Genomic DNA, 24,543 nt, shown 5'->3' with positions numbered 1-24,543 from the left:
TAATGCTTGCTATAAAACAACTGAGCATTATATAAAAATACTATTGCAAAATCCAAAATCGATACAGAGGTTGTAAACGTCTACAAGAGTTTACACTACCAATACTATCTCACTGATTTGTATCCAGGAGATGGGATAAGCTGACCAGTCAATGTATACTATAAGCGATCTTAACAGATGAAAGTCAAACAGAGATGAACAGACTGAGTTCGCTGATAATTCACATGATTTAAACTCAAGTTGACAACACAAAGAACCTCGGGGATACATATTACACCCTTCCTTATATTTATGTATTGAATAAATATTTATAAATATTTATGTAGCATCTATTTGTTCTATCTAGTTTTTAAAAGCTGGGATATAATAGCAGATAAAACAGAGTTCTTCCTCTTAACTCTACACCATTCTCTTCATTTATGTGGTCACTGGTTAATTTAGGTTCTCTTCATCTCTTGCTGGGATTGCTGCACTATTTCCTAACTATTTTCTTGATTTCCAGTTTCTCCCCATTGTGTACAGTTATCATTCTAAAATGCAGATTTGATCGTAAAGCTGCTCTGCTTAAAATCCTGGATGGCTTTCTCACTATTTACCTCACAAAATCTCAATCATCTCTCCTAAGATTTTCCCCTAGATTCTTCTGTACCAGCCTGATTGGTCTACCTACTATTCTCATTCACCTGCCAGTTCTTTATCCTGATTCACTCTGTTTATTTTTTGTTAAAGGTGTTATCAGTCTTTTAAACTCACAAAATTTTAAATTGAAAGCATTTTTTCACTTCTCTTTCACTACCATATTTAATCAATTGTCAAGTATTCTCACATTTTTCCTAAAATGTGTTTTCTTTCCATTTTTAAATCTTTCATCTTCTAACATAGTTTTATTTCATCATTTTTGAGTGACCCCTACAGCCATGTAACTGGTATACTTTTGGTACTGCCGAGAATATATCAATTTCTCTTTGTAAGATAGCAATCTATCTTCTAGCTTCATCTACCACTTTTCTTCTGTATATACATGATGCACATGCCAAAATGGACTCTTTATTGTTCTCTGAATATCTATAGCTTGTCCTTTTCTACCTCTGTATATTTTTCTTCTTATAGAATTTCATAACCAACATTTTTACATTAACCCCCCTTCATGAGCCAGTTCAAGTCATTTTTTCTCCTAGAAATCATTTTCTAATGCAGCTTGCTAATGCTGATTCTTTCCATCATTGAATATTAGTTTTAATTATTGACTATACAAAGCATTAGGTGATTTATTGTTTACTGTCCTATTTTCTAATTGTCTGTGACATATACTCATATATTTTATAGTAGTATACACTAGTCTCTCTAGCAAAATCAAGGGTTGGCAGATTTTTTGTTTTTTGTGTTTTTGTTTTTATTTTATGTAAAAAGTCAAACAGTAAATGTTTTTGCCTATGTTCTTCATAGTAACTATTCAACTTTGCTATAGTAGCACAAAAGCAGTCATAAAACAATATGTGAATCAATGGGTATGGCTATGTTCAAGTAAAACTTTATTTACAATATAGCCAGAAGGCTGAACTTAGCTTGAGGGCCTTAGTTTGTCAAGCTCACAGCTAGAGTATAAGTGTTATGCTTCTAGAAACTATGACTTATATACATACATATTGTCTTTTCCCCAAATCTCTACTATTACCTATTGCTTTTAGACTTACAGACATTTGGATCCGTCTACATGCTCTTCAATGTATGTGGGAATATGTTCTAAAGAGACAGCGATTAAAAAATTTGGAAAGTGAATTAATATTCTAAAGTTCATCATAGTTTTGGTGAAGAGACTAAACAATGGATATCTATACTATTTTATAGGAGAATCATATGTTAGTTATCCAGTCACAGAAGACTGATGTGTGCTCTATGATGAAAACAATATCATTAAAAATAACTATATTCCACACAAACTATGTTTAATTGTAGTCCATTCCTCACCAGTGAAAAATAAACACTTTAAGCGCAAAAAATATTTCATACACTAAATTTAAATAAAATATATGCAAATGATGCAATATAAAATATATTTATTTATTTAATATAACTATGCTCAAAGAAGAAGATTGCCAAGATTCAATTTGTTAGATAAGAGAAAGATTTTTCTCCCTTCCATGTAGTCTTTTTGATCATAATTAATATTTATCCTGTTAATAAATTTTATTGGTACAAAAATAATTACTAATATAATAAAATAATTCATATTATAATTTTCATTTTAGAAGATAATTTAATATTAAAAATAATTTTCAAAAAGATCTTTCAATAAACACTAATTCTAAATCCTATTTCCCTTTGACAAGTATTTTCAAATTATATTTTTAACATGTTGAAGAACTAGACTGAATTCCTTATTTAAAACACATAAAACATATGTGCAAATAAAAAGATGTTCTTATTCCTTTAGTTTCACCAAATTTCAGCACAGTAGATATGCAGGAGTTACTTTCATCAAATTAAATCATATTTTATGGATTAATTTTATATTGTATTGTTATGAAGCCAAAAATAAAACATCTAAAAATCTTATCTTCTACAGATATTTGTACTTGAAAGAAAAAAATTTTAAAGTCACAAGTATTATTTCCATTTATTTGTGCACAGTTCTCTGTAAAAGGATAAAAATGAAAATGTATTATCACGTTGTATTTGTTGGTGAAGGCTATCTTAAAATACCAATGAACTTTCAGTTATTATAAAGAGACGACATGTCTTTCTGATATCTTTATTTACTTGCTGATTATTTCACTTGCTGTATGATGTGGAAGAACAATTATTTGTGTCAGGGAAGTTTCTATCTGTACAATTATTTTATAATTGCAAAACTCTTTTTATGTAAAACAGTGGTTTGCAACCAGTGATGATAGTGAGAATTTTGACCCCCAGGTGACCTTTGGGAATGCCTGGAGATATTTTTGATTGACAAACATGGTGGTACTATTGGTATCTTAGTGGGCAGAGTCCAGAGGTGTTAATAAACTTTTTACAATGCACAGAAAAGCTCCCCCCACCAACATTTAAGAATTCTGGTCCCAAAATTTAAAAATCAGAGGTTGAGAAGTCCTGATTTGGAATAGACAGATTCTGCACCTCAACAGATCTAAATGAAGGGCTCTAAATCACTTAGGTTTGTATGACTGAGGCAAGTACATTAACCAATACCAAGGAAGAGAAAAAATTATGGTTCCTTTATCTATTAATCTTTTCCACTTCTCCAGCATAGACTCTATTATATCATACTTTAAAAATAGTACAATGCCACTAAACTTACTAACTGCACATAAATTAACTTGTAGTTTAGTTGTTTGATATTTATATTGTATTTTGCCAAAGAAATAATGCTAAAAATGGTGATTTTCAGGTGAATCTACAAAACCCATTCATAATATGGTTTTAAGATAATACAGAAAGATTAATTAAGAGACTAAATTAGGTAATAGTCTTTATTATCAGTACTGGGATCAAAGGACTATCTATTATAGGAAAGTATAAAAGGAGAAAGTGAGTTCCGCTGTGATTTTTTTATATCAATAATTTGAATGACATAGCAGTGTGTGTATGGCATGTTTCAACTGTCATTTCTTCTCTTCATTACTCATTTCTGCTCACTCTTCCAGGCTCTCAGTACTGTACAATGTTCAAAGCAACTCATTATAAAAGCCTCACAAGTTGCCTCAAATCTCAGAAATATCTCCTTGCTTTGATATCATCTGCCTTTCACGTCACCTCAGTCAGGATTTTTATCTTTCAAAGCCACTTATATCAACTACAAGTAAGGGTGAAAGCATTTTATACATATATACATATATATATATATATATATATATATATGTATATATGTATATGTATATATGTATACATATATACATAGAGAGAGAGAGAGAGAGAGACAGAGAGAGGTAATTGGTTTATATGGCAGGTAGTTAGATCTTGATATAGTAAAGTGTAGAGTAAATAATTTAAGTAATCTACAAATATTTTAGATTCAGTTCCATCATATTGAAACATGGTTTTAAGGCTATTTTTTTTCTTAAATCTTTTTATTAATCATATGAAAAAAGTAGCTTGTAATTGAATATATCAATACCTCTGCATGGAATCCTTTATTCTTCAAGTTTTATAAGTGATACTTGTTTCTAAAGGACCAATAATATTATTAACATATTAGAATCTAAAATTTTTTGTTTCTTATGAAATAAGATCAGCCAGTGTTCTTACAAATTTCAAAGAAAGTTTAATTTTCTAAAGAATATTTTCATGAAACAATTGGAGGCACTTAAATCATTTCAATGTAAAACCCACTCTTTGAAAAACAGCCTGCAATTCTCCATATATTGTCATAACATATTGAGGAAGTGAGATAAAAATTGATAGAAATAATGAAGTTTCCAAAATGTAATAATTTATTTTTATTACAATATGCTAGAATATGTTTCAAGTGTTTCATAAGCATTATTTCATTCATTCCTTTTACTGGCCATTTTTGTTTATAAAAATAAATGACCCCAATTTTACAGAAGAGTAAACTAAATTTTTTAAAAGATTTTTAAAAAGCTTATTGTCATACAACTACTAAGAGGAAAATTAAGTTTAGGATTCCAGAGTTTGAGCTCTAACCATTACATATCCTACCTCTCTAAATGAAGCAACTTATTTAGATTCACTCATTCATTCATTCATTCATTCATTCAACAATTCATGACAAAACAGAATTGGGGGATGAATACTGTATTAGAGTAAAATTGTAATAAATATATTTAATCCAATTGTAACCGTGAAGAAACTCCTCACATCGCATTAATTTTGTTTCTGATTTTTTTTTTCCTAAGGGTTATTGCCACATTAAAGTATTATATAAAACAGTTTGTACATTTGCCAGTTACTCTGGGTTTCAAGAACAAAATTAAAGGGGACAGTTGAGTTAGTAAGCCTGTTTTTGAAAGTAAAATAAAATGGTCCCTGCAAAATAGTACTATTTTTATCAACAAATATTTGTTAAATTTTCATTGAACTGAAAACTTCAGGAGGAAATATTTCTTCAAGAAGAGAAAAACATTTTGTAATTGGTGAAAATCATATGAATAAAGTATTTATAACACTATATTTCAAGAAAAGATTCTAATTAGAGAAGCTAAAGAAAGCAATATAATAGGAAACTAAAAGAAAAAAAAAACAAAGTGGTAGAATCTTTCTGGATATATGAACAAATTCAACTCTTCTGGTGTTAAATCGCATCTGAAATTTTAATTAAAAAAAAGCGCCTTTGGGCCGAGAGATGACACAGAGAAGGATGGATAACCTGATAGATGGGAGAAGACGTACACGCAAAAGAAGAAAGTTATACTTTCTCCATGTTCACAAACAACTCCCCCTATAAGGTGAGGGAAGAAGCTAACACTGACATGTGAGTCACTTTTTTAAATGGTGAAAAATAAAGAAAGAATAATATTTCATAACATATGAAAATTTTATGCAATTCAATTTATATGCCCTCAAATAAAATGTTACTGGAACACAGCCATCTTCTTCATTTTCCATACAACTGTTTTCACACTACAACAGCAGACCGAATAGTTGCAACAGAGACCATATGGCCCATAAAGCCTGAAATACTTACTATCTAGCTTTCACAGATAGTTTGCTAACCTCTCCCCTAAACCATGACCATGATCTCTGTCACACTTAGTGAAGCCAATTAAAAAACTAGAAAACTAAAGCCATTCCAAATCCTTCCTTCTCTCCCCAAACTTTCCCACTTCACAAACTTCTATCACTACTTTCTAAATTGATTGTGCCTCTAAGACTATCTCAACTATACCATTCTCTCTGTTCTTATGACCATCTCCCCGATTTGAGCATTAGATATCTCCTGATCTACCTAAGTGTATCCTTACTAGTTTCCTACCTGCAGTCTTCTCTTTCCAACCTATCCCTTGTACAGATGGAGTTAAGTTTCCAGCTTGCAAACTGCTGGTTTCATTTGTTTGATCAACTAGAATCAGAAGCTTTTGAGTGGAGTACAGAAACCTATGTTTTAATGAGCCCTCCAGGTAATTTTAATGCACATTGAAGTTTGAGATCATTGTAACCACTTATCCTAGAAGATAAAAATTGAAATCCCTTGAAAGGGAATCATTTAAATTCCACCATGCTTTGATTTCTGCCCAATCTAGTTTCCTATTTACTCTCTCTTTACCTCTAGCTTCGTCAACCTGCAAATGAGGAAATAAAACTCCAAAAATTAATTAATTTGTTTCAGGTAAGGAGGCTAGAGACAGAGGAAGGAATTGAACTAAGCTAAACCCAAAATATTTTTAGGATCACACCTTGCTAACTTTTAAAATATATTTAAAATATGCTTAAATTCTAAATCCGTTTGTAATAACAGTTATTTTATTGATCCTAGTTGTTAATTTAGTTTGTTCCTTTTTTAGACTATCAACTTCAAGAAGGTAAGATAGTTTTTCTAATGTGAATGTGTCAGTAAAACTTGCCTTTCTCCGGCCATCGGTGATGTGATATAACAATTCCAAGAAGACTCAATAAATATGAACTCAATGTCTTCTTCCATTAGAGCATAGTGGTTAAGGCAAGGAGCTCTGGGGTGACTCTCCATGAGGTCGGATAACTGGGCAATTATCCCCTCACTATTAGACCTTAAGCAAATAACTTAACATTTCTCTGCCTTAGGTTCCTCATCAGTAAAACTATGTTGCTAAGGATCTTTCTCATGGAATTACAAGAAGAATTAGCAAGTGTTAGGTGTTATTATTATTATAATTATTAATATTGTTATAATAAATGACTTAGTTGGATTCTATAATTGACACGAATAAATAAAAAAGACTATTACTCAAATATATTATAATCTAGTTGAATAGACAAAACAGAGTTAGGAAAATATCAAATAAATATACAAACTATAAGTGCTAAGAGAGTTTTTTCTTATGGTGTTTACCATGAATGTGGAGAAGGTAAAAAATGAATTGTAAATAATAATTGATATGTGGCTCTGAAGTGAAAAAGTCTCTTGGAAGGAGAATTTTTCCTGCAAATATTCGTGTAAATTAAGAGTGATTGTCTGTAAAGCACTAATAAAACATAATGTAAATGCATACCTTTCTTATTATGAATTCAAAATCATGAAACCATTTTTATTTAATGCTTAATCATGCAAGCATGGATTTCATTATCCAAACAAAAACTAACATATGGCTCCAAAGGGTTTAGTATAAAAATCTGTTATTGTTGCTGTTCATTTTTTAATATATTCAACAATTATTTAATTAATAGCTGTGTTTAAAGATAAAAATATATTTAGATTAGATGGCTTCATAACTGTAAATTAAGACTTCACCTAAAAGAAAATCTACAATTTTGGTGTTTTTGCTAATTATAAAAGTAAAAAATATATATATTTGTATTTATATAAATTCTCTCTATATTAAAGAAACAACTTTCTCCTATGTATTTATTCAGTAGGTATCCATAAGTATCAACTACATGAAATAAATTGCCAGTACATGCCAAATACAGAGAAATTAGCTTAAAGTACCCAGTTATCAGTTCAATTGATGGAATAGAGTAAATACATATAAATCTTCCAAAAGCATATGGGAATAAAATGTGATTATCTAACCAACGTGAAACTAGAATTTCACATATACTTTATGTGAAATTCTAGTTCCATATTTCCCAATATTTTATATTCAAATTTTTGTTGTCAGTCCCTATGATAGCTGTCACAATAAAACTACTACTCGGTGTCCTACTTTGCTCTAGACTTTCTGTCTTTACTTTTTTGGAGATGTAATATGCCTAAAACTACCTACCTCATCTCCAATCTCTCCCCTCCTCTGTCTTATCTTTGCTTTGGTATCATAACTACATGCCTAATATATAAATCCTATGTGTCACTCTTATAATTAGAAATATTTCAGGCCCACTTCCTTGCCACCCCACCCCCAATGACAATAGCACAATGTTCAAACGTGCTAGCCCAAACTTAGAACTTCATGGAGACCAAAATGTAAAATAGAGAAATTAGGCATTAAGTTGGTACCTCTAACTTCCTTTCTGTTCCAAGTGGAGGACTTCCAATTATTATTATTCCTGGACTGAATCAAACCTATTACATTGTATTTCTCTCATTAAATTCAGGTTTAGATTTAATTTACTAGCATTAGATTTCAAATTTGGGAATCAATAACTACATTTTGGTTATAGTTATTTTCTTATGGGTTTGTATTCCTATTCTATCATGAACTCTAGTAGAACTCTGGAAGGACTAGAACTACATTATAAATGCATGTGTGTGTGTTTGTATATATGTGTGTGTACATATCTCCTAAAGAATACATATATTCATTTTTTTTGTTCTAAAAAAAATAAAAGAGCATAAAAGACACATTGATCAATGGACAGGATAGAGAGCTCAGAAATAAACTTATGCACATAGAGTCAATTAATTTATAACAAAAGAGCCAAGAAAAGACAATGGGGAAAGAACAGTCTCTTAAATAAACAATATTTGGAAAACTGAATAACCATATACAAAAGAGTAAAACTGGACTACTATTTTACACTATACAAAAATAAATAAATAAATAAATAAATTCAAAATGGATAAAAGACTTGAATATGATCTGGGAAACCATAAAACTAGAAGAAAACATAGGTGATAAACTCCTTGACATCTGTCTTGGTTATAATTTTTTAGATTTGACACCAAAAGCAAAGGCGACAAAAGTAAAAATCAAGAGGAACTACATCAAACTTAAAAGGTTTTGTACAGCAAGGAAAACCATTAACGAAATGAAAAGAAAACCTACCAAATGGAAAAAAAAAAAAATTCACATCAGATATATGATAAGGGGTTAATATACAAAATATGTAAAGAACTCAAACAACTCAATAGCAAAAATAACAAACAAACAACAAATAAAGAAACAAACAAAAAACAATCAGATTCAGAAATGGGCAGAGGATCTGAATAATTTTTCCAAAGAAGATGTCCAGATGTCAATGGAAAAATGAAAAGAAGCTCAACATTACTAATGATCAGTAATGTTAATCAAAACTACAATGAGATAGCATCTCACACCTGTTAAAGTGGGTATCAGAAAGGAAAGAAATAACAAGTACTAGAGAGGATGTGGAATAAAGGGCACATTTGTGCACTGCTAGTGAAAATGTAAATTGGTACAGCCACTATGAAAAACAGTATGGAAGGTTCCTCAAAATATTAAAAATACAGTCTCTGTATGATCTAGCAATTCTACTACTGAGTATTTGTCTAAAGAAAACAAAAACACTAACTCAAAAAAATAAATGTAGATGTATCCCCATGTATATATCAGCATTATGTGTATATTTTCTCTTGTACCCGTTTTTCTGCATTCTATAACTTATCTGTGTGGGAAAATATTATTTAATATTTTTAATTAAATTTTGAAAATATGTTAAATTATTTAATAATTAAAATATCAAATAAACTTTTAAATATTTCTTTTGCTACTATAACCATAACTTTTATGCTATTCGCTGTGCCTGTGAGCAGTGGTGTTAGATGGTAACCTAAGTGTGAACAGAATAAATTTGATGATCTAGTCATCTGATTACACCTGCATTTTCTTGATAGATCAACCATATTGCTCTTCTTTACAGGTTTGATTCACATTTTTATTGGTATTTGTCTTTAAAGGAACTGGTATGATATGGAAAAATATGTTGTTAAGGCCATCATGAATTATTTAACTCTAAGAAAATATGTTCAAAATATCTCAAAAAAGTAATGTAACCTAAATTTTGTCAAAAGGCACTAGGACAGTGATATGATTGCAACAATGGTTACTTTTTAATATTTAATCTGCTTGTGTATATAAACACATGGTACTAATTATGGGTGTGACACTGTTCTAAGAACTTTTCATATTAACTTGTATTTAACATGTTTGTATTTAATAACTATAAACCTCATGTTTATTAGAACCTATGATGTAGATGATATTATCTCTAGTTTATAGATAAGGAAACTGAGGCATGACGAGGTTAAGTATCTTGCCCAATATCATACAACTAATAAATTGTAGGGCTGGGATTTGGGCTCCCAAGGCCATGCCATTAACTCTAAGCTTGGTTTCCTTGTACTGAAAAATATTTTTTTAAATTAGATTTAAAATACCCACTATTATTCCTTTATATTACATAAATTTGTTTTGATTTATTTCTTCTTAATTTCATGTAACATTAGCAACCAAAGGATTTAAAGTAAATTTTCTTTTTTTTAAACTTTCTGCTTAAGTGTTCAAGAACTAAACTGGAAATTGTACACATGATGAATGGTTACTTATAAGGAAACTGGTGTTAAAACTTTTATTAATTCCCTACTTGGAGAATTAGATAACTTCAAAGAATACATCTAACCTTTCTTTCTTTAATTTGTGAAAGATATATTTCAATTTTACAGCATTGAATGTCACACATTTTTAAAATTTATTATTTTTCCGTGAATCTTGCATTCATTAACTAGAAAACAAGGAGCTATTATTATTGTACCTGTGTTAATGCTGAACTTTGTCACCATTTTTATTCTAATTCTACCCTTGGTAATAAAATAGTTAATATGTTCCTGCATCTTTTTTAATTTATTCCCTAGCATTGAAAGTGTTACTTTACAGAAGCAGATAAACAGGATGGATAATGATTATTATATGCTCAGTGATCCTTATAATGGAGGAAAGTAAAATGTTATCTGATCATTCTCAAAATTGGAAACTGACTGAATTTCATTTAGGAAATAGCAAGTTCTCATTATAGTTTACATTCTCTAAAAGTACATAAAGACTAGAATATCTACCCTGAATCCTGGGAAAATATGTTAAATTAGATCCATACAGTAAAAACTTTCTTATTTTATGTAAAATGGAGAAGTCAAATATAAATCACTTTTCAAGTTAGGTAAAGATGTCAAGAACATATCTCCCCAACCAAATTAATTATATCGAATGTCTGACTTCCATTCTATATATGTGGAAATGTCAGAAAAGCTTGAAAGTATCATGTTCCTTCCCATTCTGTGAATTTACTAGGGGTCATATCATGTGGGCAAAACAGACAGTCAGTAAATGAAATACATTGATCCTATTTTGAGGGAGGGGAATGATGTAATACATAGAACTGAGCCATTTTTTCATGTTCCAATTTATTTAAATTACTCTAAATATAAGAATTACAGTTTCTACAAAATTCTTAGCCAGAGGACAAAAATATATGTTTACATATTTTTGCTTTTACAAAAATTAAAACCTATTATATAAGTATTCGCCTACAGTGTTTATGACTAGATACTTCTTCTTGCTAAAGGAAGTTTTTGGAGAAGAATATCTTTTTTTCATTATAGTAGTGGCACTTCGCTGGTTAGAATCATGATTTCTTGCCTAATTTCAATTAGGTAAATCCAATATATTTACTAAATGTTTTTTAATTGCAAAAATGATTAAGCTACATATCTTCCCTTTAATATCTTCAGGCTTTTCAGGTTTGTAGGATGAAAGGAATAAAGGAGTTAAGGGTGATAGGAAAAGATTAAAGTGATTGCTCACATAGTGTATGAAACTCCCATGTGACAAAGAATGATCAATTATATAAAAAAAATGAAACTGAAAAATTGAGAGTATCTGGGAAGATTATTGAATTCAATCAGATTACTTCAGAGAAAGGGCACAGAAACATTTATAGATGAGGAAATTTTGATGGGAGAAATAGTATCAAGGGAGAAGAAATACCAAGCATTAAAGAAAGACAAAGGATAGTCATGGAATTTATGGACCACAGAGGTGAGTATTTTTAGTCAAGTCTAGAAGATATTATAATAACATGAATTCAAAATAAGGCTTGAAGTGTGGTTTATAACATGAGTGGAAGATCTGCTTACTCTACACTGAAAGATGGAAAAGAAGAAGGTATACTCTCTGCAAAAAAAGAGCTTGTCATCTGAGAATCATGTCTCAAATAAAAATACCCTAATGATAAAAGGAACATTATTTGTGTTGACATGAGATTTTCATAGGTTATGACACATATCATAATGAAGAAGAGTCAGGCAAGAGGTATAAAAAGATGAGCTGATGTCACACCAAATGACCATGGTATTCCAGAAAAGAAAAAAAAAAAAAAAGAAAGAAAGAAAGAAAAAAGAAATGTGATACTTAGAATTAAGAACATTTGGTAAGAATTAAGTAGAGGAAATGAAATCACAAAGCCAATATGAAGATTACTATTGCACCAAAATATGGAATACCTGGGGAGAGGTAGAAGACATGTTCATGTGAACTCAATTCTCTAAAAACAAATAAGCTCAAGCAGGTGGTTTATCCTTTCTTACTCATCATTCCTTCTCCTCTCCATATACTATAGAGTGACTACTTATGGTCTAACATAAATGTGTCCTTGGTGTTCTCTAATTTACTGATCATACTTAGATAAGAGATTCCAATTCTGAAGACCTTCTACAACTTCCCACAGTATCTTTTATCTTTTATTGATGCAATAGCAGTGACTAAAACTTTGTGGACTTGGTGCAAAACCCTTAATTTCTAAGATTTCTCTATTTCTATGTGAAAGAGATTAAAAAGGAAAAAACAATCCTGAAGTAATTGAAATTAAGGCTGGGATCATTCCCATCATACAATAATTATAAGATATAACAACTTGCAAAAGTTATTTTACAGTTCAAATATTATATGATTAAGGTGAAAATACTTTCTTGGTGGTTAATTCATACCAAGTACTTACCCTGTGGCTGACGACTAGGATGGTATATCTGAAGGTCAAATGGCTGGGCACTGGTTTTCTGAATCACACTGACATTCTGCCCTGTCCACTTATTGGCTTTGGACAATGTGTTGGTCCTCCAGTCTGTCCAATAGACCTCACTCCCATATAGAGAGACAGCAAAGGGATGAGAAAGGTATTCATGACCTCGGATAATTTCTATCATGCCCGTTCCATCATAGAGGGCTGAATAAATGGCATCTGACCTACAGAAAGGTAATTACATCCATAGTTTATCAAAACTCATTCAAATAGTCTAGTGATGTGATCACATTACTTAGATAAGTGACAGATAAAATATTTTGTAAAAAATGTTTTTATAGGCATGTATATAATTAGTAGGAAGAAAAAATCATAACAACAATAAAATCACCAGCAATTGCCAGAAAGCCACCACCACTATAATAAAAACAAACAAAAATCACCACCTATTTCAATGTGTGCATACATGATACATGCATATTATAACATGTTTTGAATTTGTAAATATTATCTGAGGAAGGAAACAGAGAATACAAAAAAAAAAGATTATTTTTAAACCTGGCATCTGTCCAAACTATCCTTTTTTCAAAGTGGTCCACAGTTAGTCCATTAGGCCAAGCCCCGGTTTTCATGTCTTTGTAGATGGTTTTTCTCCCAGCACCACTCATAGATGCAGATTCAATACGAGGAAAATTGGCATCCCAATCTGTCCAGAAGAGAATTCTGAACAAAAAGAAATAATACTATTGTTTTAGTCATTCGTTTTGTAAATATTCATTGAATACATACTATATGCTAGGCATTGGCTAGGTAAACAATGGCAAGAGAAATAGGTATATTACATACCCTCATGGGCTTAGAGTCTAGTGGAATAGACAGACTAAATAAACACATGGAATTATAATTATAGCTTCTACAATATTTTGAAGAAAAAATTGTTATCAGAATAGTAGGTGAGTAAACTACTTAGAGAAGGTGATCAAAGAGAAAACCACTTTGTGTGGAGATGATATTTGCACTGTATCTGAAAGATGAGGAATGTGATATAAAGAACACAATGAGCAAAATAAACAGCAGACACAAAGGCCCTAATGGGGAAAAAACGTGGGTGCCTTGAGGAACAGAAATAAGACCAGTGCATCAGAAGGTATGAGTGAGGAAGAAAAGGAAAGAAGATAAAGTTGAAAAGGGTGCTCTTGAAGGTCTTGTAGGCTAAGGCAATTATTCAAGATTTTATTTCAAGGGAATAACAAGTATTTTTAAGCAGGGGAGAAACGTGACATCATATGTAAATGGATTATAGTGAGGCAAGAATATAGCTATGTCAGGTGGTTATTTTAGAAAAACAGGCAAAGCTGATAGTAATTTGGACCATGGTGACAGCAGTGAAGAGAAACGAATGAATTAAAGGTATATTTTAGAGGTAAACTGCCAAGACTATCTGAGGATTGGATATAGGGAATGAGGTAGAGAATGAAATTGTAAGTTGACTGTCAGTTTCTTGTTTCAGCAAACTTAGAGTGAGGATGGGGAGGGCAATGCTAGAAATTCATGGGAAAAATGGAAGAGCAGATTTTCAGAAATCATAATTGAGTATGAATAGGTGTGGACAGCAATCAAAGTTTATTTTGATTTTTTGAACTTGAAATTTTAAGACAACAAAAAGAAGATGTCCAGGAAGCTGTGAAATATGCCATGATGAAGTTCAGAGAAAACAGGGCTGGAACTATGAATTTGTAAGTCATTAGTCTGATATTTGGATTCACATGAATTGAATAGATCATATAATAGAGAATGTATAGAAAAAAAAAACAGAAGGAAATCATATACTTTGATATGTAAAAACATGAAATTGTTAAAACACACCTTTTTATATGTTAAAGATCATTATATCTTTTAACAGATACTATTTGTAACTTTAGAAATTCGTGGAATTTTGCACAAACAGTTCCACACAGTAGGCATTAAATGCTACATGTTATGTATGTGATTTTTAAGGCCATTAGGTAATGTATGGTTTATGTTTAATTGACAGTGGCCTAGATTACTGATGCATGTTTCTTTAGTGATTATATAATACAGTTACCCAATAGTTCCACAATCATTACAACGGCTAATATTTTTTGAGTGCTTACTATGTGCTACTAACTATTTTCGGCTTTATATAGATTATCACATTTAATTGACCATGAGGCCATGGTTAGTTATCCATGCTTTACAGATGAGAAAACAAACTTGGAGAAGTTAAATTACGTGATCAGGGTTACACAGCTAGCAAGTAGTAGATGAAGACGGGAAACCAGACAGCTTAATTTCTTTTCTCACGCTTTTAACAACTAACTCTTTAATGTCACGTCATTAAATAAAGCAGCAAAGGGAAAGCATCCAGTACAGGAGCAGGAGTATATTTAGTTGACTTCTCTATTTTGGTAGCAGAACCTAATGAATAGCATGGACATTTGGTAAGTGAGAATGCAGAGGGCTAGGGATAAAATGACAGTTCGGTAAATTTTCTTTTTATCAGTTCTGAAAACATTTTGGTGAAAAATGGTTAAGTTCTTAGTGAAAAGTTTGTTCTTTGTTATAATTACATGTATATTTGCTATTTTTCTATTCTTACATTACTTTGAATGTTCCTTGAATATAGGAATTTGGTAGATTACCTTAGAAAATGAAATAATCCTCTGGAAGAAAATTCAAAATCTAATTTAACCTATCTTCTTTTTTTTTAAAAGTATTATGTCTAAAGAAATGTTGTGATGTAAAGATCATCATCGCTTCAATTTTTGAGAAGTATGTAGTCTCTTACAGGACATAGAATTGCAAATATGAAATATTTAGAAGACAATTTAAAATATTACATAATAAATTTAGCAAGCACATGTGCTAAAAGAGCATGATGGACCAGGAAGAAAAATATTGACTTTCTTGATAAAAATGGAGTTTCATGTACAATTTAAGCAGTGGACAGTCAAAAAATGTTATTAAATAATTGTGGGAATGTTGAATTGTGGCAATGCATATGTTTTTGTGTTAGACAAACTTGGAATCAAGATTGGAATCTGCCACTCCAGCATACTTAATCTCAGATTCTATTTTCTCTTCTGTAAATAAAAAAATATAACAGTCGCACTTGTGAGGAGCATTTGATGAAGCAATGGATGTAAACAATTTAGCACATAGGATGGCTAGCACATAGAAAATATTTATGTTTGTACAAGCATGCTCACACATGTATTCATAGAGAATATTATTTAAAGGCAAAGTTTGAAGACTTTTCAAACTGTTAAGGAAATGGAGAGAGAGAGAAAAGAATTAACGTTAATGCCAATGTTTAAATGTTATAACAACATATATGTGAAGGTAGATTAGTGTTATAAAGTAAGCATGAATCAAAGCCATGAGAAAAGGATTTAGAGGAATAGGTCATAGGATTGGATTTATATCATCGAACGTCTCTCGAACAATGAGTTTATATTAAAAAGAAAGTATTTTAGCTTCATGGATAGCTTTAGAAGTTTCCACAGCCCTGGTTGTGAGAACATATACATTAAAAAAAAAAATTAATTAAATTATCCATTATTTAACCACCAAATATTTGAATAAATTAAGTAAACAACTGGAAAAAATAAAAATTAACATTAATATAGCAGAGAAAAATGTATTGATAATTGTTAAAGCTGTGTGATGGATGTGAGAGAGTTTATTATACAATTCTTTTTATATTGTGTATTTGAAATATTTTATAATAATTTAAAAGTATGAATAATGCAACATTAAATAAATAGAAAAAAAATTGAATAGAATAGAGGACATTTATAAAATCTTATTGTTGGGAATCTTTTTATGAAAAGACTAATGTTTAAAGATAAAATTGTTTTACATGAAAAAATATGAATTATCTGAAAATGTAAGCATAAAATAATATAAGCAATATAGAGAGAGAGATAGACGTAGATATAGACAGATAGAAGTAGATATATAAAACATGTTACCAGTTAAAATGAAAGAAAGGTTAATTAATAGATGGTGGTAGGCTATTCACTTAAGCAGCTGAATGTTTTTCTTGAAAACAATGATATAAACAAAAATATAAAATAAATTCTTGTCTCACTCCTATGCATACATCTTTCACTGACACAAGTTTTTATTTGTCAGCTTCCCTTTAAATTTAGCATTAAAAAAATAAGATTTAAAATAGAAACAAGACCAACATAGTATCAGTAAAATTTATGGTGATATCTTGACAAAGTAAAGTAGAGTTTCAAATTTAAAAAAAGATTAGTAAAAATAATCCCTGAAAAAAAAAACAGTGAATATGAGAATCATAGATACTCTGAGTATAGGTTGGTAAACCACCATTTAATCTAGACAAAGCTGTACTTCACACTTCGGAATAATGACCCAAAGACTTCTGAGCATTCGCTTTTGCCTGTATAACAAATGAAGATTGGATGTCCTTCTTATAACTTTTTACCTAGTTCTGACTTACATGGTCATGACAATTACAAAATACATATCAGCACCCCTGCCACATGCTCTGTATATAAGTTTACTAAAAATAGGCACCGTGGACTTTCAAATAGATGTTTGCAGTGTACAATATGTATATACATATTGGGACAATTTGCAGCATTCTAAAATGAGTGATCCCTTCGTTTACTCACTAAATATAGCTACATTAAGCTCTTTCTTCTGTAGTGGTCACTATGGTCCTAATCTTTTATCAATTCAGGTGGGAAATTTTGAAAACTCTTTATAAAATAATATGTTCTAGAATTAGTTTCCCTACAGAATGTTATTAACCTTGACACAGTCAGTTTACAATCAATTTTAAAAGTTGATTTCAAGGATCGTTGTTTCATCAAATTCTAAGTACTCTTTTGTATGCTTTGCTATATGGTATTTTTAAAGGATAATTTTTCCCATATTCTTACTTTTTATGGTCAAAATGTATTAGTGTTTCAATGACTGCATTATTTCTTCCTATATACAAAGACCGAATATCCTTTCTTACAGGATGTATGAAAATATTCAGACATAATTGCTTTTGAAAAAGAGACTACAGTCTACTGATTCTATAGTTCCTGCACTCATGGGTTAGTCTGTATCAGAATTAAGTTAGGTCAATAGACCATGAACAAATTGTACCATTACAGGCATGAAAAGACCATTATCATCTATCAGGTCAAGCTGCAGAAGGTGAAAATAAATGATCTTGGCAAAAAAGAAAGTCACTTATCTATAATCTTTATGTCTGCTAAAACTAACAATGTCTTTATTATTTTTGTTTAAGAACACTTCAGATAAAATTAAATTTTTATTTGAACGTCTTATTAATCTTCACAATTACTATGTTTGCTTTCATCAACTGCATTTGTTACAGCAGAGTCTAGTTATTATGACAAATGAAGACTAGATACTGTCAATGGAGCAGGAAGATGCACGCAGCTGCACGAGAATACAGGCAACGAAGTTCAAGAACTAAAGTGAGTGCTGCCTGGTAGATTCTGAACTTCCTTGTGCTTATTACTCCCTAATAATAAACTTGATGTTTAGAGGAGATTCATGTACTCATTAAAGTCAGCAGTAAATGTATTCCCTTAAAATGAAATAAAAGAAAAATGTATCTTCCCTGAAACTTCCAATTTACCATATTTGAATAACATGTCACTTGGAATGTTGGGTCGAAACCCAGAATATTAAAGGAATGTGGCATAATAGAAAATATGCTTTATAATGTAAAATATAGGCCAGCAGATTCTATGCCTAGGAAGCAAAGTAGTCGATTAAAAACACTTCTTTTTTTGGTATCTGTAAACTAGGTCACAAAGATCTTGATTGCTGTAGGAAGTAAAGTGGCTGGCTGCAAACTTTTTTTCATTTGTTATTATAAATAAAGCTTATAGTATTAGCTGTTTTTTTACTGTATTGTTTATTTTTTAAGGTGTATTCTTGAGTTCTTATAAGTTACATGTAAACGAAGTTTATTCATATGTGTCATTAATTTATCACAATTCTAAAAGCATTTATTGAGCAAAATTATATATAACAAGAATAATGAAGGATTTCATAGACTTGGAAGCAACTTTGCTTGCCACTGGAAAACTTAAGATTTAGTAGAAATTTTACTTACAGAAACCATATTTCTCAAAAAATTATCTAGTAAATGCATCCTAAAATGAATTTTTTTTGAAAGACATTTAAATGTCTTGAGTACTCCTATCAATTTTAAATCAAAGCTTCTTTATGTATTTCATGAATAGTTTGAGAAATAGGGGGAAATCTTAGATTTCTTTTTGAATACGTGAATAGCACTAAGCTGTTTAAATCAAATTTAATGTTGTTTTTCAGTATTTATTTTCTCGTGCTTAGCTCGGTTTTGCAGTTCAGAGTGTGTGTGTGTGTGTGTGTGTGTGTGTGTGTGTGTGTGTGAGAGAGAGAGAGAGAGAGAGAGAGAGAGAGAGTTTAATTTTACTATGCTCCTATCTTACCTTATGAAAGGTCCAATGTTTAAACATAAACATACCTATAACTTTTTACCAAAATGTCCAAAAACCTTGAAAATATTTTAATACTGCACTACATTTTAAAATTTAATTGCTACAATGGGACTTTTAATTAAGGGTATTTATATAAACCTCCTATCATAGTTGTTATTAATCCTCTACAAAATAATCTTTTTCTTTTTTTTTTCATTTTTCATCAAGTCCCTAATTACTCTAGACTATATTCCCTACACTGTACTCTACATCCCCATGGACATTGTGTAATTTCTAATTTGTACTTCTTCATTCCATCACCTCTCTAAAATAATTTTTAACAATAAAAATTCTATCATATCATAATACCCAAACCTGTCAACCTTTCGACTCATTCTTAGAGTTGAATGAATTAGTACTGTCATCTGAACTTTGGTTATTTATGCCAGAAAAAATTCACAAGTGTTATTTCTTCACTCTTTAAAAAAAAAATATTTCTACTGTAGTTATCTTAATTTGCCTCACAATATCATAGTAACCATTAATAACAAAGAGCATGGACTTCCTCAGAAGTATTACCAGATTTTCCCTACTCACAAGCTAGCTCATTACTAATTTTCAATTCTTAGAAGATATTTTACTTCTGAAGATTTCTTTATACCATTGAAATAGTATCTAATATTTTCCCTTAAATGGTATGTGTGAGTTGTGTGTCTTTTGTGTTTCTGTTTCCTTTTTCTCCCCTAAGGTTAGATATTCACCAACTAAACTGAGATGAATAAGGTTATTCTAAGCATTGGAAGTTCAAAGCTATAGGAAATGAAGTTTCAGCTCTTAGCTTTACCACTTTGTTTGGTCAGATCATTTTTAAAACTTTCATACACTTTTATTTTATATTATTTTATTTATTTTATTATTTTTTTATTATTTCTTTTTTCTCTCTCTATGCCAACCATAATTTGGGTAGCACTCACCATTTTCCTATACGTTGGTATACATGCTAAAACCACAACTTTCTCCAAAATATCACTTTTCTCTTATACAGAAAGTTTCTCATACAGATAAGATGATGGTACAACTTAGATAGGTGTAATAGGTGAAAATTTCACACCACTAGTTGTTATATTGAGGCTTTAACCTCTTTAGACAATGAACCTTTGTGGGAAGTAAAGAGTCAGGATCAGAAATCTATTTGTAACCTCAGAAATAGTCTTTTTTAAAAAAGAGAATTTCTCATTACGTGGCACATTTGTTTCCTGGTGAATTGTTATTATAGGAGATAATGAGTAAAATGGGCAAAATATAAACTGCGTAAACTAGAGAAAATACCCCCATGCTAAAATATACAGCTACTGCTCTACTCATTATTTCTAGATCTCCTTATTTTTCTAAAGAAGTCAGAAGCCACAGCTATATGCAAAATTCTCCCAATATGTTGTTTTAAAAAACTGATTGAAATAAATTGAAAACACTATAGAAGGAAAATCCAGTTTGGAACTCTGTTCTAGACAATTTCTTTTGCCTTTTTCATTTCTGTGTCTGAAGTGAGGAAAAGAAAAACAAACTTCCCAATCTTTTGATCTCTGGATATTGGGCATAAACCAGAGCACAAGTCAGAGAGTATGGCCAAGAAGCTGATTTATACATAAAGCTCTCTTTCTTTCTTCTGCATCTCATTAACTCCCTCCTGGTTGACTCCCCAATCTTATTTGTGCTTTCTGGATTTTGTATTACTTAAAAGTACAGACACATTTTTTTTTCCTATTGCCCTTTAGACTTGACATTGATTTTAGATTTACAAAAAATTATCCAGGAAATAAATAATTAACAGTAATAACAAAGATTTCTCACATATATTAGTTGTATATTACCTCTCACATGTTTACTGTCCTGTCCTCTCAAAAATAACCTAATGATAATTATATTATTATCTCTAATTTATAAAAGAGAAAACTGAAATCTAAGGGAAAATGATACACTTGAGTAGGTTTTCTGGAGAATAAGTGACTGACGAGGAACTGGAACCTCCATTTTTTTGGCTTCAAATCCAGTGTTCCTCTTTGGTCTTTCACAAAAGAACACACAGGGAAACAGCGGGGGCAAAAATCTAAATTACTGAACATGTGACCTTGTTGTCCAGAATCATGTGCCTTGTTTTTCAAATGTCCCAATAGTCAGCATCTCACCAATGGACTACTTTGAACTATTCTAATTATTTTTCAAACAAACTCCAAGTACATATAAAATAAGTAAAGGGTCAGGTGGTTACATCTGTAACTACTTGGATCAAAGACTGGCCCTGTGGTTTGCAACCATCAGACACAATTACAACATCTCTTTGGCAGGTCAAAAAGAAATTCATTGAATTGCTGCTTCACAATAGAGTTATAACAGCTTATAACAGGGCTTGCCTAATGCCCATATTTAGAATGAAGATATTTCTATTCTCTAAAAGTATCTATGTAAAAATCCTATAACCAAACTGTGGTAATAAACATATATATACAACATACACTTATGTACACATACATATATACACAATTACATAAATATTCATATATATATATATATACATACATTCACAAAATAAGCACTTTGACTCATAATTTATGAGATAATTTAATTTCATACTAATTTAAAAGATTATTTTGTATGCCAAAGTAAATGTGTGAAAGGAAAACTTTACCCATATCTTGGGTCCAAAGCAATGGCCCTGGGATGTTCCATGGCTCCCGCTATCAATGTAGTTCTTAAGGAACCATCTAGTTTGGCGGCTTCAATTTGGTCCAGATTGCTGTCTATCCAGTATATGTTGCCTGCTATCCAATCAACGGTCAATCCTTCTGGGGTAGCCAGGCCATGTTCCACAACCACTTCGATTGCACTGACACCTACAACAAAAAGGAAATCAACACTTGTACCCATTCAAGAAACATTCATCACAAAGAAAAAGGTCTACTTATCAGAACAAAGTACTTAAACATTATTCTAACTTTTGAGAGATAGAATGCAAAAGTATCACCTGGCACAGAGGAAACTATAAAGAACCAAAATATAGTATTACTGATCTTTCCAACGGAAAATTTTCAATCTCTTAGGTTCTTTCAGCGCCAGTGGAATTGAATGTTTAAGCAACTCTAAGGCTAATAATAACAATGTTTGGGTTGCAAAAATGTTATTTCTTTTCTCTGACTTTTTAGGCAGAATGTGAGATTTGGGGAATAATAATGGTGTGCTGGTTAAAATCAGTGCAATTTAATTCAAATGTTGCTCTTCACAGGTAGAATAAAGAGAAAAAGTTCCTAAGGCAACAGCATTGTAGCTAGTCAGCACACACTATTTTCAGAAGCATGACAAATAAGATAAATCTAGCTTTTACTGCATTTAATTATAACAAAGATAAGCCCCAAATCACACGTTTCTTACTCGCCTCCTTAGGCCATAAGACTTAAAAAATATAACTTGTTTGCAAATAAGAGAAGAATGCATCAGTGGTATCTAAATTAAAATAAGCAATTTGATAATGTCCACCAATATTCTTATTTATCTACAATTTTGTTTCTTTCAGAATTAAAAAAAAAAAGTATAAAAACACCTTTTCTCATATGATAACTCTTCATAGTTTATGACATTACCAGTGATTATTGTTAGACATTTTAAGTGTTATTTTTAAACAGTTAATCAACTAAACCCATATATCTAAATCCATCATTTGAAATCAACATTTTGCAATATGACATGGGACACAAATTTACCCATCATTACTATATCGCGTGTTTATTATTTTTCAAAAAATGCAAATGTGATTTAAGGAAGAATTTAGAATTTTATAGAAATACCAGGCCCTTGAAATAATTACATAGATGTAACAGTTTCAAGAGAAATATTAACTATATTTATCTCAAAGTCTTGCCACTTAAGAAAGACCTAGGTTAAAAAAGAGATACATCAAAATATGGCAAAAAAAATTAGCTCATATTAATAGCTTGCAAAAATTTCTTCATGATTTACTCATGAATTTTGCTGACATCATAACAAAATTTAAAAAAGCTATTTTAACTCACAAAAATATAACCACTAGTATGTAGAAGACAGTCATTTTTTCTTAAAAGTACATTTCTTCACCAAAAATTAATGAATTTGTCCATAATTTAAAAACGGAATATACAGCACAGGCCTTCACCACTTCATTCCCTCAATATATCTTCACACGTATATGTGACATCCCTGATATCACATATATGAGGGAGGAGATGTAGAACCAGAGGCTAAAGATTAATCTAAATTCCTTTTTATTACAACATATTTTCTGGAATTTTCAGTTAAAAATTAATCTAAACATTAAGTCAACATTGTAACACATGTACCTCCACTTTCAGAGAGCTTGCCCCGGTATATTTTGTCTTCTACAACATCTGTCCAATAAAGCAAACTTTGATTGAAGTGAAAATCGAGTGCAATTGTGTTTCTCAGTCCAGGAACAAGTAGACTATAATCTCTTTTATGAAGATCAATCCTTCTGATCTCATGGCGAATAGAAAAGATGATGAATGCTTCAAATGAATCTGAAATTAAATTTATTTTTAATAAACTTATGAAAATATTTACCAACTTGTTAAGTGGGATAAAATGTTTGAGGTAAAAATCTACTCATTTAAAAGTGTAATTAATTATGTAATTTTCTGTCATTAAAAAAACAGTTTCTCTTAATCTAAAATTTGAAAAAACTGAAAAACCTTAATTTTATTTAAATGATAAAGTATCAATGTGTTTTTCTTTCTTGGATTTTTATACACCTGATTCTGATTACAGAATACAAGAACTATTGCAATTTGAAAACAAACCGGAAGATTTTATGTTTTCTTAGAGTTTCTTAGAGTTTGGCAGTCCAAACCTTAGAAACTCCATGGAAGTTGTTAAGAGTTAGCTAGTAGTCATCACATGCCTACAGATCCATGAAGGAGAGAGACCCAACAAGAGGATTTCTATAAAAAGAGCTGTGCCTGTGTTAGAAAGTGGTCTCCATAAGAGTGAAGATGAAGCTTTCTCCACAGTCCAAGAAAATCATGATTACACTATTTCCCCCTAGTTTTTAAGCCTAGATCAGCCCTGGGTGGAGAGAAAGGGAGAAGCTTTGAAAACAGAAATAAAGATGTTTCAATACCTGAGCAAAAGAAAAGTAAAATGTTTCAATACCCAAAACTTACAAAAATTATGT

General features: G+C 30.8%; 1 protein-coding gene across 1 annotated transcript in view; it reads right to left on the bottom strand.

Moving 5' to 3' along the window:
- The window catches only part of LRP1B (LDL receptor related protein 1B), a 1,708,438-nt gene that overhangs the window by 562,149 nt on the left and 1,121,746 nt on the right, over positions 1-24,543 (bottom strand). The window contains exons 25-27 of the mRNA XM_011354519.1: positions 22,012-22,216; positions 13,402-13,566; positions 12,823-13,067 (exon numbers count right to left, since the gene is read on the bottom strand). Of these exons, the coding sequence (XP_011352821.1) occupies positions 12,823-13,067; positions 13,402-13,566; positions 22,012-22,216 (615 nt within the window). The remainder of the gene's footprint in view (positions 1-12,822; positions 13,068-13,401; positions 13,567-22,011; positions 22,217-24,543) is intronic.

Source organism: Pteropus vampyrus, unplaced genomic scaffold, assembly GCF_000151845.1.
Source record: "Pteropus vampyrus isolate Shadow unplaced genomic scaffold, Pvam_2.0 Scaffold17, whole genome shotgun sequence".
NCBI classification, from domain to species: domain Eukaryota; kingdom Metazoa; phylum Chordata; class Mammalia; order Chiroptera; family Pteropodidae; genus Pteropus; species Pteropus vampyrus.
The sequence above is the reverse complement of the archived record's forward strand: the minus strand, read 5'-3'. Positions and strand labels throughout refer to the sequence as shown.